The sequence below is a fragment of the Podarcis raffonei genome, chromosome 16, assembly GCF_027172205.1.
Source record: "Podarcis raffonei isolate rPodRaf1 chromosome 16, rPodRaf1.pri, whole genome shotgun sequence".
NCBI classification, from domain to species: Eukaryota; Metazoa; Chordata; class Lepidosauria; order Squamata; family Lacertidae; genus Podarcis; species Podarcis raffonei.
This window is the reverse complement of record NC_070617.1, coordinates 22,095,189-22,108,145: the sequence shown is the minus strand read 5'-3', so window position 1 is coordinate 22,108,145 and position 12,957 is coordinate 22,095,189. Positions and strand designations below refer to the sequence as shown.

General features: G+C 45.8%; 1 protein-coding gene across 1 annotated transcript in view; it reads right to left on the bottom strand.

Annotated features, from left to right (window-relative positions):
- Window positions 1-10,027, bottom strand: part of SRRM4 (serine/arginine repetitive matrix 4) — a 130,885-nt gene extending 120,858 nt beyond the window's left edge. Inside the window, 1 exon segment of the mRNA XM_053369775.1 lies at window positions 9,319-10,027. Within this exon segment, the coding sequence (XP_053225750.1) occupies window positions 9,319-9,449 (131 nt within the window). The 5' untranslated portion in view covers window positions 9,450-10,027.
- Between the last annotated feature and the right edge of the window lie 2,930 nt (window positions 10,028-12,957).

Genomic DNA, 12,957 nt, shown 5'->3' with positions numbered 1-12,957 from the left:
GCCACATGCATAAAGCGCCCTTGCAAATTCGCATTATTTCATGCTAGATTTCATTGTGCTGCTTTGCCCCAAAGACTCAGATTGGAAAGGGAGAGAGGCAGTGATGGATACAGACCAATGCTTTCCATCTCTCTCTCTCTGCAAGTGTGTTTCTTCCAAAATAGCATTGGGGGGAGGGGGGGAGCTGCCTGCTAGCTGACTCTGTAATAAAGAGAAAGGTTCTGGAATTAGCTGTGCGGCAGTAAATTTCCAGGATAATATAAAAAAACAACAACCCATCTACAAAAGCATTTTCATCTTTGTTCAAAACTGCAGTCAACTAGCAGAATTTCTCAGGCGTCAGAGGATGAAGTTAATGGCAGGCACCCAAGGCATCAAAAAGGGACGTGTCGTAAGCACCCACAACCACCCACTGTGTCTCATTTTGATCTCCCTGCCTCTCCCTGCAAATGCCATCTCCCCACTTCACCCCCCCACCATCACCTTCATTGCTCGCCTCTGGAATGAGCACCAGCAATGTGGTGTAGTGGTTAGAGTACAAGGAAGAAGAAGAAGACGACTTTGGATTTGATATCCCGCTTTATCACTACCCGAAGGAGTCTCAAAGCGGCTAACATTCTCCTTTCCCTTCCTCCCCCACAACAAACACTCTGTGAGGTGAGTGAGGCTGAGAGACTTCAGAGAAGTGTGACTAGCCCAAGGTCACCCAGCAGCTGCATGTGGAGGAGCGGGGAATCAAACCCGGTTCCCCAGATTACGAGACTACCGTTCTTAACCACTACACCACACTAGCTCTCTGGGAGCAGTGCCTGGGAGGACCAAGGCTCCAATCCCCACCCCCCACTCAGCCATGCTGAAGCTCCTTGGGCAACCTTGGGCCCTAGTCACTGTCTCTCAGCCTAACCTACCTTGCCGGGTTGTCGTGAGGATAAAGTGGAGAGGGAATTAATCTATATTGGGGGATTACCCGTTTGTTTTTGTTCTTAGTTTTTATTATGTATTTTGTGTTGTTGTTTTTTTAATGTAATTCTATGCCCTGAGACCTATGGGTATATAGGGTGGTATACAAATTTAATTAATAATAATAATATACAGTGGTACCTTGGGTTACACACGCTTCAGGTTACAGACTCTGCTAACCCAGTAATAGTGCTTCAGGTTAAGAACTTTGCTTCAGGATGAGAACAGAAATCGTGCTCCGCGGTGCGGCAGCAGCAGGAGGCCCCATTAGCTAAAGTGGTGCTTCAGGTTAAGAACAGTTTCAGGTTAAGAACGCACCTTCAGAACGAATTAAGTACTTAACCCGAGGTACCACTGTATTATTTCTTCTAGGCACATATCCCCCCAATATGAACTATTTCCCACGATATCCTTTTTTTAAAAGTGAATATTGAGGAGAAGGCTATCACTGGCTGCTGGTGACGGTGACTACATCTTCCCTAGATTATCAGAGACAGGATACCTCTAAATGCTGGTTGCCAGGGACACACAAGCAGAAGAGGACTATTACTCTCATCACAGCCTGCCTACGAGCCATCTGATTGGCCGCTGTGGGATACAGGATGCAGGACTAACTAGGTGACCCTTTGCTCTGATCCTAGCAGGTCTCTTTTTTACATCCTTATTTATTAGAGAAAGCTGCTCATTATGAGCAGGTACATTCTTCTGAACATAAAGGCGGCTGTTCCCGTTTGGCTTATCCGTTTCAAACACTAACAGTTTGCAGACATGAAAAAGCACATCGATGCTTTGCTCTTAAGCAAGAGGCTTACAGAAGCTTCTGTTGGTTGTGAGATAAATCGCTCCTTGTTCATTCATTTATTTGAAGCCTCTTGCGGGGGGGGGGGAGACGGCAACTCCACCTTGCATGGAAGGGTGTCTGTGCCTTTATATAAAGGGTTGGAAACTGCCAGCCCACAGGCCTCATCTGGCCCACCAAGCCTCTCCATTTGGCCCATGAGGCCATTTTAACCAAGCTGTTCCTACCTGACACCCAGTCCAGAGAGGCCACCAGCTTCCTTCTCCTTAGTGGCAGTACAGTGGTACCTTGGGTTACAGATGCTTCAGGTTACAGACTCCGCTAACCCAGAAATAGTACCTTGGGTTAAGAACTTTGCTTCAGGATGAGAACTGAAATTGTGTGGTGGCAGCGGAAGGCCCCATTAGCTAAAGTGGTACCTCAGGTTAAGAACAGTTTCAGGTTAAGAACGGACCTCCAGAACAAATTAAGTTCTTAGCCCGAGGTACCACTGTATTGCCTTTGTGGAACTCAGCAAGGAGGGGGATGAGCGCAAAACTAGAATTGGTTGGCTCTGAGCCTTGTCTGTCATGGGCTCTGGCTCCGCCTCCTGTTGGTCTCTCTGCCTTCTGCCCACCAGTCCTGATGGGCACAACCAACCGCTGGGTTATGGAGGTGGGTGTTCAAGACTAAGTCAGTGGCTCCCATGTAGCTAAGTATTATGAATTCCCTGTTTTTCAAAAGCCAAACCATGGACCCCCTTCTTTTGAAAATTTAGATGTCTCTATGCAGTGCTGTCTTTCTAAAAAAAGAGGTGCTGGAACTCACCATGAACGCCTCCCTTGTTCTCTTATAATGGCAATGGCCAGAATGGAGTTCTGGTGAGTTCTGGCTGGAAAAAAAGCCCTGTCTCTATGGTAGTCTTTATGTGAATAGTGCCATGGGCCCCTTGGGTGGGTTATGTAGATCCCCAGGGTCCATGTGTTGGTTTCTGTGTGTTGCCACTGTGCAGTGCTCTTGGAGTCACAAGACTCTGTTTACATTCCAGAGACATTCCAGGCTGCTGGAAGTCTCAAGGAAGACAGGAGATGAATGTGATGTTACTGGTTTCCTGTTCCTTTGTTTTTCAGTTGCTCTCTGCTTTCACAGAGAGAGCATGTATATTTCTTTTCTGTCTGCGTAGTTAGGAATAAAACTCTTTAGCAATGTAGCTCATAAACTTCTCGTCCTTCCCTGTGCTGGATACTCTGCGTAATGGGGGAACGCCCTTGGAGCCTTATCAGAGGCTCAGGTCGTTAATCACATCGGAGGCGATTCCGGAGGACTCGACCGGAAGAGTCGCTCGGTCGAACGCAAGTCTGACACCATGGACCACCAATTGGGAACCACCAGACTAAGTTTTTGCTGGCTTGAGTCGACACATCTCCTTTCTAACCTTGACTTAAAGGTTTGCATACAAAGGTATTATTATTATTATTATTATTATTATTATTATTATTATTTGATTAAACAGCCTCTTGCATTTACATTTTCTCATGAGAACCGAAAATGAAACAGTCAGTTCATTTAAGAATGTGGGAAGACCCCTGCAGGATCAGGCCCATGGCTCATCTAGTCCAGCATCCTGTTCTCCCAATGGCCAACCAGATGGCCAAGCAGGATCTGAGCACAAGAGCTCTCTCCCCTCCTGTGGCTTCTGACAACTGGTATTCAGAAGCATTACTGCATCTGTCTGTCTGTGGAGGGAGGGCATAGCCATTGTGGCTAGTAGCCATTTGTGCTGACTTGGTTACTGAACCTTCTTTGGCCTTAACTGGGGCAAGCTTCCTTGCAATTGAACCTGAACTGGAACCAAGCCAAAACAATGTTAACTGTTTACCTCCCTGCCAACCACCCTGTTCATCCTCTGCAAATCTTATTGATGGATTGATTGATTGATTAAATGCAAAAACAAACTTCAAATATCGAAATATCGCATAGAATAATCAATACAAAATAAGAGGACATAAAAAGAATAAAAATGACTTCCCTCCACCCATATGTGACTTCTCCTTTTAAATTTTACTTCTCTCGTTGTGTTCTTATGCTATCTTATACCACCGTTTCTGCTATGCCTGTCATTACTCTATCTCTTCTCCTTGCGATAGCTTAGACTTCATATCAATATTTCAATACTCATCCTCTGCAAATCCTGTGGCTCCTCCTTTCCTTTCTCTTCTTCTTTTGCTTCCTCTCCCACTTTCAATTACAAGATCTTTGGGGCAGAGTCCTGTATATCTTAAAAAATGCTTATAGAGTATACTGACTGTGACAAACAGCAGCAACACCTCCCTTCATGTTTGAAAATAGGGATTCCCCTCCACTGTCAGGACCTCTGTAGTTCAACTCCAATCAACATTAGGGATTATGATACAAAAGGAATCAAGGTGACCCCTGGTCTCCTGCCAGGTGAGATTTGCTCTGGATTAATATAATCAGAATTTGTATTCAAAAAAGAAAAAGAATTAGATGTCACGAACAAGCCCAGGGATTCAGTGTTCCTTTCCCTGCATTAACCTGACAGTAAAAGGTCTGGGATGAAAATGCCATCGGAGAATGAGACCTTGACCGCCTCTGCAGTCTTTGTTACAACAACAGATGCAGGCAGTCATTAGCTGGTCTCCTAAGAAGATCTTGTTATCTAGAGCTGCACTCTTCCCTCCCAGTCCTTTGCCAGTGAGCCGAGAGCTTCCCTGTATCATTGCCCCCCAAAGCAGTGCACAATCTGTCTTGCCAGAGCTTGGCAATGCTGCCCTCCAACAAGATGCCCAGCAACCCTGACAGCATCATCACTAGCACCCACCTTAACTGCCCCACTCAGAAAGTCGGTTCAAGGCTGGATCAGTGTCGCCAAAGCTCTTCAAATGCCCCGGAGGCAGTCTGGGCATTTATCTCTGCTAATGCATGCATATGTTCAATTGCAGGGCATTTTTAATAATGAGGGAGGTGAGGGTCACTTTCTCCATCACTTGTGCTCATGCTTGAGCTCGTTTACCAGTTGATAACCATCTTCCCATCCGGAATGAGATTTATTAAAAAGATTTTCAAGCATTACAAATGGTTAAGTGTAAACGATTTCAAGAGGCAGCACACAGGAATCCGGGAATCCGGGAAGCTGGAATCAGACCATCCAGCTCAGTGCTGTCTACACTGACTGGCAGAGGCTCTGGGGGTAGGATAGGGGGTTTGCAGATATAAGGCATTCCCAGTCCTACCTGGAGATGCCAGGGATTGAATCTGGAATCTCCAGCATGCAAGGTACTGTAGATACTCTATCACTCAGCCAATGTCCATTTGCAAATGTCAGAAACTAAATTGGGATGGAGATATGCATTTTTTAAAAATAAAACAATGAAGAAATAGTTTAAAGTGGTTCTCAACCTGTGGGTCCCCAGATGTTGTTGGACTACAACTCCCATCATCCCTGAGCTCTGGCCTTGCTAGCTAGGGTGACGGGAGTTGTAGTTCAGGAAAAAGAGGAAATGCAAGAGGAACTAAGGCAGTCTAGCAAGGGTGCAGCCTGCCCTCTGTATGTTTTGGACTACAACTCCCATCACCCTCTGCCAACGGCGATGTTGGGATCCAATACATACAGTGGGCAGCAGGTATGTGAATGTTGGCATAATGAGTCACCCACCTGAAATAAAGACTTGCACATGATTACTTTGGGCACAGATAATGAAAGGCAATCAAATGTTCCAGGACTCATACATAGGAGTCGGATCTCATTGGGCTTTCGTTTGGTGAGATATTTTTACCCAATATGAGAAGGTTTTCTCAAACCATTATTTTAATAGATGGTACCTTCTCACTGCAGTAAGGAGGGAAATGATGTAAGCGGTGCTTTTGTAGGTTTTTTTTAATGCTTCTAATGGTGTAACAAATGGGAAGTGTGGGAGACAAGCTTGTGTACTCGGAGCGTACAGGGATTTGGGCTTTCAAACGTTAGCACCTATTGCTTCAGAGCGCTTCATTCTAGCTGTTGATGTTTGCTTGTCATTATGGTTAATTGCTGCAATATACACACTTAGGGAGCCCAGCAGATGTAATACTGGTCTTTAACATAAGATTAAAAACTACAGTGCAAAATATAAATTGTAAGAAATCGTGACCACAGTCAATCTATCCTTTCTCTTTGTTGTCTATTCAGGGCTGATAAAAGAACATACTTTTTCACACGGCATATAGTTAAACTCACTCCCACAAGAAGCAGTGATGGTGACCAGCAGGCTCTTATGTTCTTATGAGGAATGAAACAAAGCCTCTGTTTCCAAATTGTCCCTCTCTAAAGATTTTGCAAGCACCACACCTCCTTCCTTCTCAACAAGAACAGAAATGCTGTAAGAATGTTATTCTTTATAGATAGTCAACGCCTGCATTCCCAAAGGTCACTATATTCTCTTGAATAAGCTATATCAGCCTGGTGCCTTCCAGACTTTTTGGGCTACAACCTCCGTCAGCCCTAGGAAAATTTGATCCGAACCTTAAATTTGAAGCTGGAACAACCAGCCCTTTACCAACTCCAATATACACAGATGGTCAGATTCTTGAAGGAAGCTATCAGTTATCGGTAAGAAGTTCATAGGTATGGAAGATTCACCCTCAGAAGTTATATGTGGGGAGGGGGTGGCTAAGGAACCAAAGCGCTTTATGAAAGACCCTCTAGAGAAGCAGATCGACAGTTTTCCATCCCCTTTCCAGAAAGGAAATGAGCAACCAACCCAAATGCAACTAACAGGAACTTAAGGAGCTGCCGTATAATGACTTGGACTGGTGGCTCTCTAGGGTTTTAGATGGGGAATCTTTCTCAGCCCTACCTGGAGATGCCATTGGGGACTGAACCTGGGACCTTCTGCATGCAAAACAGATGCTCAACCTACTGAGCTATGGTCCTTCACCATATTGAATCAGACAATTCATCCATCCAGCTCAATCCTATATAAACTGACTGGGAGTGGCTCTCAAGGGTTTCAGAATGGAAGTCCTACCTGGAGATCCTGGGCATGGAACCAGGCAACTTCTGCATGCAGTGCAGATGCCCTTCCACTGAGTGATCAAGTTGCATCACAGGCTCTTCCTAATGCCAGTGATAGTGGAGAATTATGTACGCTGCTCCATATCAACACCTTTTCCTAGACTGTGAAAGCAACGGAAGCACCATCACTGAGAGACGGACCCAAAGCCTGTGCAAATGTTTGCACTCAAAATGGCATTTATGTGCTGGGGTGGAGAAGACCTCTGCAATGGGGATTTTGTTTGACCCTACAGTGCCACCAGCCCCTATAAGCCCCACTTGGCAAGAGTGCCAATTCTTGCGCTTATCCATGCAATAATCTGGGAGAAGCCACATAGATTGCTGTACTTGCCCTAAGCCTCTTGGAAGAGCTGCAGCTCAGTCCTATGGGTAATCCTCCTGAATTCTAGCAGAAATGTTGCGAAACAGCAGTGCAGGAAACTCCAGCGTCAACAAACTCCCCGGTGTGCAGCTCAGGGAGTTTTATTTGAAAAATGCTCTTGTCTTTCAGCCCCATTTATTTATTTAGCAAAATGTATGTGCCGCTTTATTTATTTATTCCCCAAGATTGCTATAACGCTTGATGGTAATAAAATAAAAGCCAGTGGTAATGTAGTGGTTGGAGTGTCAGAGTAGGAGCTGGAGGGGACAAGGGTTCAAATTCCCACTTGGCCATGAAGCTCACAGGGTGACCTTGGGTCAGTGGCTGTCTCTCAGCCTAACCTACCTCACAAGGTTGTTGTGGAGATTAAATGAGGACCATGCATGCCACCCTGAGATCCTTGGGGAGAAAAAACGAGGGATATAAATGCAATAAAGTAAATAATAAAACCTCAAAGGAGTTGACAAAAAGAACAAAGCTATAACGTTTTCAGTTTTTTCTCCCCAATGAAACATTTAAAAGGAAACATTTAAAAACAAATATTGAAGTCATTAAAAAATATCATTTAATAAATGTATAATTGTAAATAAACCTCTGAACAGTTTAATAATATATATGTGTACCACAATACAATTTCCTTCCTCATCACCTTCACCTTTGGACTTTACAGCTTTTAAAGGTCAGAGCACCACAGATCAGTAAGCCCAACTTTATTTTTCAAACATCCAGTTGCTCATACATCATGGCTTTTTACAAAAGGGACTAAAAGGTCAGACTCCTCTGCTATTCTTCCGCACTCCTGAATTTTTGTGTTTAGGTGGATGCAATTCTAATATCTTTTTTTTAGTCATTCTCAAACCAGGGCACACTTGCTGTGTTCTAGGTGCATCAATTTCAGTCTCTTGCTCATCCTATCCTGAATTTTGGGTAGTGGAGGAAAGTAACTGTACATTTTTAAAAAGTTGTGGTTTTTTTAATGTCATTAAATCTGTTTCAGATTGACCGGAGAATAGGCACATCATCAAGGCTCAACCCCCAAACCTACCTTGCCTATAAAACCCAACCATCACCACCTTAATAATCAATATATTTGATTTGCTCTTGCAGATGCTACTCTTTAGCTTCCCTGCTCCCACCAAAGCCCAGCTGGTCTAGAAAAAGTTTTCATGCCCACCTCCTCCATTCACAGAGATGCTGGGTGCACAAAACCAGGGAAGAGTCATTGTTTATTCCTGATGTACATTTTTCAGGATCTAACCCACCCCATCCTGAATTCTGCAGGGTGAGACGGAAGGATGCAAGTGCTGGAAAGTGACAGTATATTAAATATGGTGCTTTTTTTAAGTCATTAAAACTTGAACATTCAGAGAGATTGGACATATTCATCAAAGCTCAACCCGAAAACCTTCCTTGCTCCTTAATAAGCCAACCACCACTATCCAGGTATCTGATATGCTCCTGCAGGCTCTTAATTTCTACCGGTCCAGGAAAAGTTTCCACATCCACCTCCTCATTTACAAAAAGACTCTCACAAACCCCTGATCTACCCCAATTAGGGAAGATCTCTTAGCCATTGATCAAACAGAAGGCGAGAGGGTCCCTGACTCCCTGCACCCACAGGGCTGGAGCAAAGGATCCTCTTCCTCGATAATTTTTATTTACCATTTAATATGCAAAATCCGTGAGTAGCTTACATAAAACATAGTAAGATAACGGGGGGGGGAGCAAAATGCATATACTACATTGAAAACCCAAACCACAGAGAAATACATCAGTCAAGACAGAGAAGTCCTCAATAAAACATGCGGTTAAACATTTATTTATTTGTTTATTTATATCCCGCCTTTCCCCCAAGACCAGGGCTCAAGGCAGCTTACACAATGCAGAGAAAACAAAGAAGGCGGAAAAGCATATGCAAATTAATAGTTTTAAAGAATTAAAGCAAGATTAAAAACAACAACAGATCTACTAAATCGCAGAGAGTAAAAGCAGTAAAAGCACTATTTTCAAAGCTCTTTCCTTACAAAACGGTCAGTCTCCCCCGTGCCCCAGCATGTTGGAATAAAACAGAACAAACCGCGGAAGGAGAGGAAGGAGGCAGCCGGTCTAGCTTCAAAAACAGAGCAATGCGAACAAGTTTCCTACCTGGCCAGGGGCTTGCGGGAGGTGATGCTGGCCACGATGACGCTGCCGGGTCTTGGCGTGGCCACGGCTTTGAAGGTCCCTCTCCAGAACTTCTCGAACAGCTGCTTTTCGCCCTGCTGGACGCTCGCCATGGCCCGACCGTCAAAGCAGCGCCGCCGCGCTCGGAACTGTCCAGGGTGCTGAAATGTTACATTTCCGCCTCTCCAAGCCCGGGGGCTCTCTCACCTGGCCAGCGCCTGCCTAAGACGGTTTGCCCTGGAGGGGTAATAGCCTGGATCGACAATATTTTTTGGGGGGAATCACCAAGCCCTGTGTTTCCTGTGTAAGGGAAGCGCCTCCGTCTGCCTCCCGACCCGGCTGTGCGTGCGCGCTAAGCCCAGGCAGGCGGGCGTTTTGTCTTTGCTCCGATGTGACGCGCAGCTCGGGGGGGGGGGGCTGGTCAATTTTCAAGAGCTGCTGCTGCGCTCTCTCCTCCTCCGTCTGCCTGGAAAACATCAGACAAAAGACGGAGGGGCTCCTCCAGCCCGAATCAGCATCACAAAGGGCGGCTGGTCCCCGGGTCCTCCGGGCGTGTGCCTGTCAATGGCCTGGGAGGGGAGAACGGGGGTGGGGAGGACAGGGCGAGGCGCTGACTCAGACGCGATTTAATTGAGAAGGGGAGGAAATGAGCAGAAACTCACGCTCGCCCCTCCAGCTGCTTGTATGCATCTCTTCCCCGCCCCCAGCAGAATCGGGGAGGGAGGGAAGGAACAAGCCTAATTAAATAACCTCAACCGCCCCCCCCCCCATTTTGGAGAGAGGCGGGGTAAGGACAGGCCCTCAAGTGCTCAGCGCAATGGCACTTCCTAAGGACTCAGAGTCTGTCGCAGGCAAACACAAAGGGTTGAAGCTTGCACTTTGTTCGTTTCACGAAATTTATTATGTCCCGCCCGACTGCGAAATAAAATAAGGCCTGAAAGCTGTTAACAAAAATAAAAACAAAACAGTGAAATTATCAGTAAAAACAACTGTTTAAAGCGTCAACTAAAAAAAAATGTATTCGAATAAGCTGTGATAAATTATATACTGTACATCTGATTGTCCCAAAAACGATGCTAATCAAGCCCTTTAACGAAAAATTAAATTGCCATATCTAACCTCCCCCCTCAAAAAAAAAAAGTATGCTAAAAATGAATTGCAACTAAAAACAGGTTGCATTCAATTTTAGTTCTAGGCACATGGAAATGGATGGGCAACTTAGGTCCCTTAATTTCAATGGGTCAACTCTGAGTAGAACTTTGCTGCATACAACCAATAGACTCTTGTGATACCCTAAAGCCTAACAGTCCCTATTCCTTTTTGTGGGCTAGGAAAGGAAGGAAGATTTCAGGCTTAGAATCATAGATTTATAAAGCTGTAGAGTTGACCCATCCCGTCATCTAGTCCAACCCCCTGCAATGCCTGCAGGATCGACTTTGTTTGGGGCTATATATTATTTACTTATGGCATTTGTATCCTAACCTTTCTTCCAAGGAGCTCTAGGTGGTGTGAGTGGATCTACGCTTTCTGAACTTTCAGCATCGTGATCCAGTGAGGAGGGCTCGGTTGTGACTGCCACCCCCAGGTCAGCCAATGTGTCTCACGACTGGATGGCGAGTTGAAACCTGGTGTTAACCTTCTCACCACTTCAACCTGAGATCCATCAATCAAGTCAACGCTTTCCTTTCCTGGCAGTTTCCACTCAAAATGGCCCATTGAGGGTGTGTGTGGAGATACAGATATCTTTGCCATTGTGTTCTGCTCCTGATTTGAAACATTCCAGCTGATAACAGTCCTGTGGTTTACACAGTCTAATCCAAAGCATGTTTACTCAAAAGAAATCCTCACTGTGTTCAATGGGGGTTTCACTCAGGTGTGGGCAAACAGAAGGTGTATGGAAAAGAGCCCGGTTGGTGGGACATGACTCCTCATCAATGTACTTCTGTAACTCTTCCTGGGGTCGGGGATGGGAAAACTGGGGGAGGGGGGTTCATATTGTTCTTCTATTTCTTCTACAACCTATAAAAGATATACACCATAAGGAAAGCTCTGCTGTATGCAGCCAAAAGCCCATCTAGTCCAGCATCATGTCCTCACAGTGGCAAGGGGCCATTGTGGTCTAAACCGCTGAGCCTCTTGGGCTTGCCGATCAGAAGGTTGGCAGTTTGAATCCCCGTGACGGGGTGAGCTCCCCTTGCTCTGTCCCAGCTCCTGCCAACCTAGCAGTTCGAAAGCACACATGTGCAAGTAGATAAATAGGTACTGCTGTGGTGGGAAGGTAAATGGTGTTTCCATGCGCTCTGGCTTCCATCACAGTGTTCCATTGTGCCAGAAGCGGTTTAGTCATGCTGGCCGCATAACCCGGAAAGCTGTCTGTGGACAAAAGCCGGCTCCCTCGGTCGGAAGCAAGATGAGTGCTGCAACCTCATAGCTGCCTTTGACTGAACTTAACCATCCAGGGGTCCTTCATCTTTTTACCTGTACCTTTTTACCTTGGATCTGGTATAACGTTTCACCTGCTTAATTTACACCAGCTTGCTCTATGCCAGCTTCTTGTGCACAGGATCACTTCCGGAGGATGTAATGAGTTTGAGGTTTTCCCTCTCGTAGGCCATGCCTTGCCTCATTCACTCTGAAACCTGGGCAGGTGGGTTGGCCCATGAAATGAAATACAAGCAGAGATAGCAACACAGTACCTTGACAAGGCCCAAAGAGCATAATTAGCAACATTTCTCTCCTCTCCTCTTTCCTGCTCCTTTCTTAACATCAAACCTAAGGAAGAATTCTGCAAATCCAGAGGGCCAGCTCCTTGCTTTGTGGTCCTTCTTTTCCTTCTTTGCCTTAAGACAAAATGATATCACTGTCCATGTTTGGAGTCATTAGACTGATGTCTTCCAGACTTTTGATAGTTGAGACACAGGCTATTAGGAGCATAGAATGGAAGAGTTGGAAGGTACCCCAAGGGCCGTCTATTTCAACCTCCTGTAATGCAAGAATTGCAGCGAAAGAATCTCTGACAGCTGGCCACTCAATTTCTGTTTTAGAAAACCTCCAGTGAAGGAGAGTCCAACACCTTCCAACGTAATCTGATCCACTGACAAACAGCTCCTACTGTCAGAAAGTTCTCCCTAATGTTTATGCCACAGTCCGGTTCACGGGCAATTGAAGTCCTGGCTGGGGACGTCACAACCGGGGACAAGATGGTGGGGTGGGAGCAGGAATGGGAGTTCAGAAGCCAGAAGCCAGGAGTCAGGAAGCCAAGAGTCCAAGGGTCAGAGAGCAGGGAATCAAGAAGCCAAGGGTCCGAGGGTCAGGAAGCAAGGAGTCACAAAGTCAAGGGTCCAAGGATCAAGAAGCAAGGAGTCACAAAGTCAAGGGTCTGAGGATCAAGAAGCAAGGAGTCACAAAGTCAAGGGTCCGAGGATCAAGAAGCAAGGAGTCACGAAGTCAAGGATCCGAGGATCAAGAAACAAGGAGTCACAAAGTCAAGGGTCCGAGGATCAAGAAGCAAGGAGTCAAGGAGCCAAACGCAGCAAGGCAGGGAACACGTTGCTGTGGCAAAGAGCCAAAGGGAAATGCTGACCTTATATCCCTTCCTGGCTCTTGCCACCAGGTGCTGTG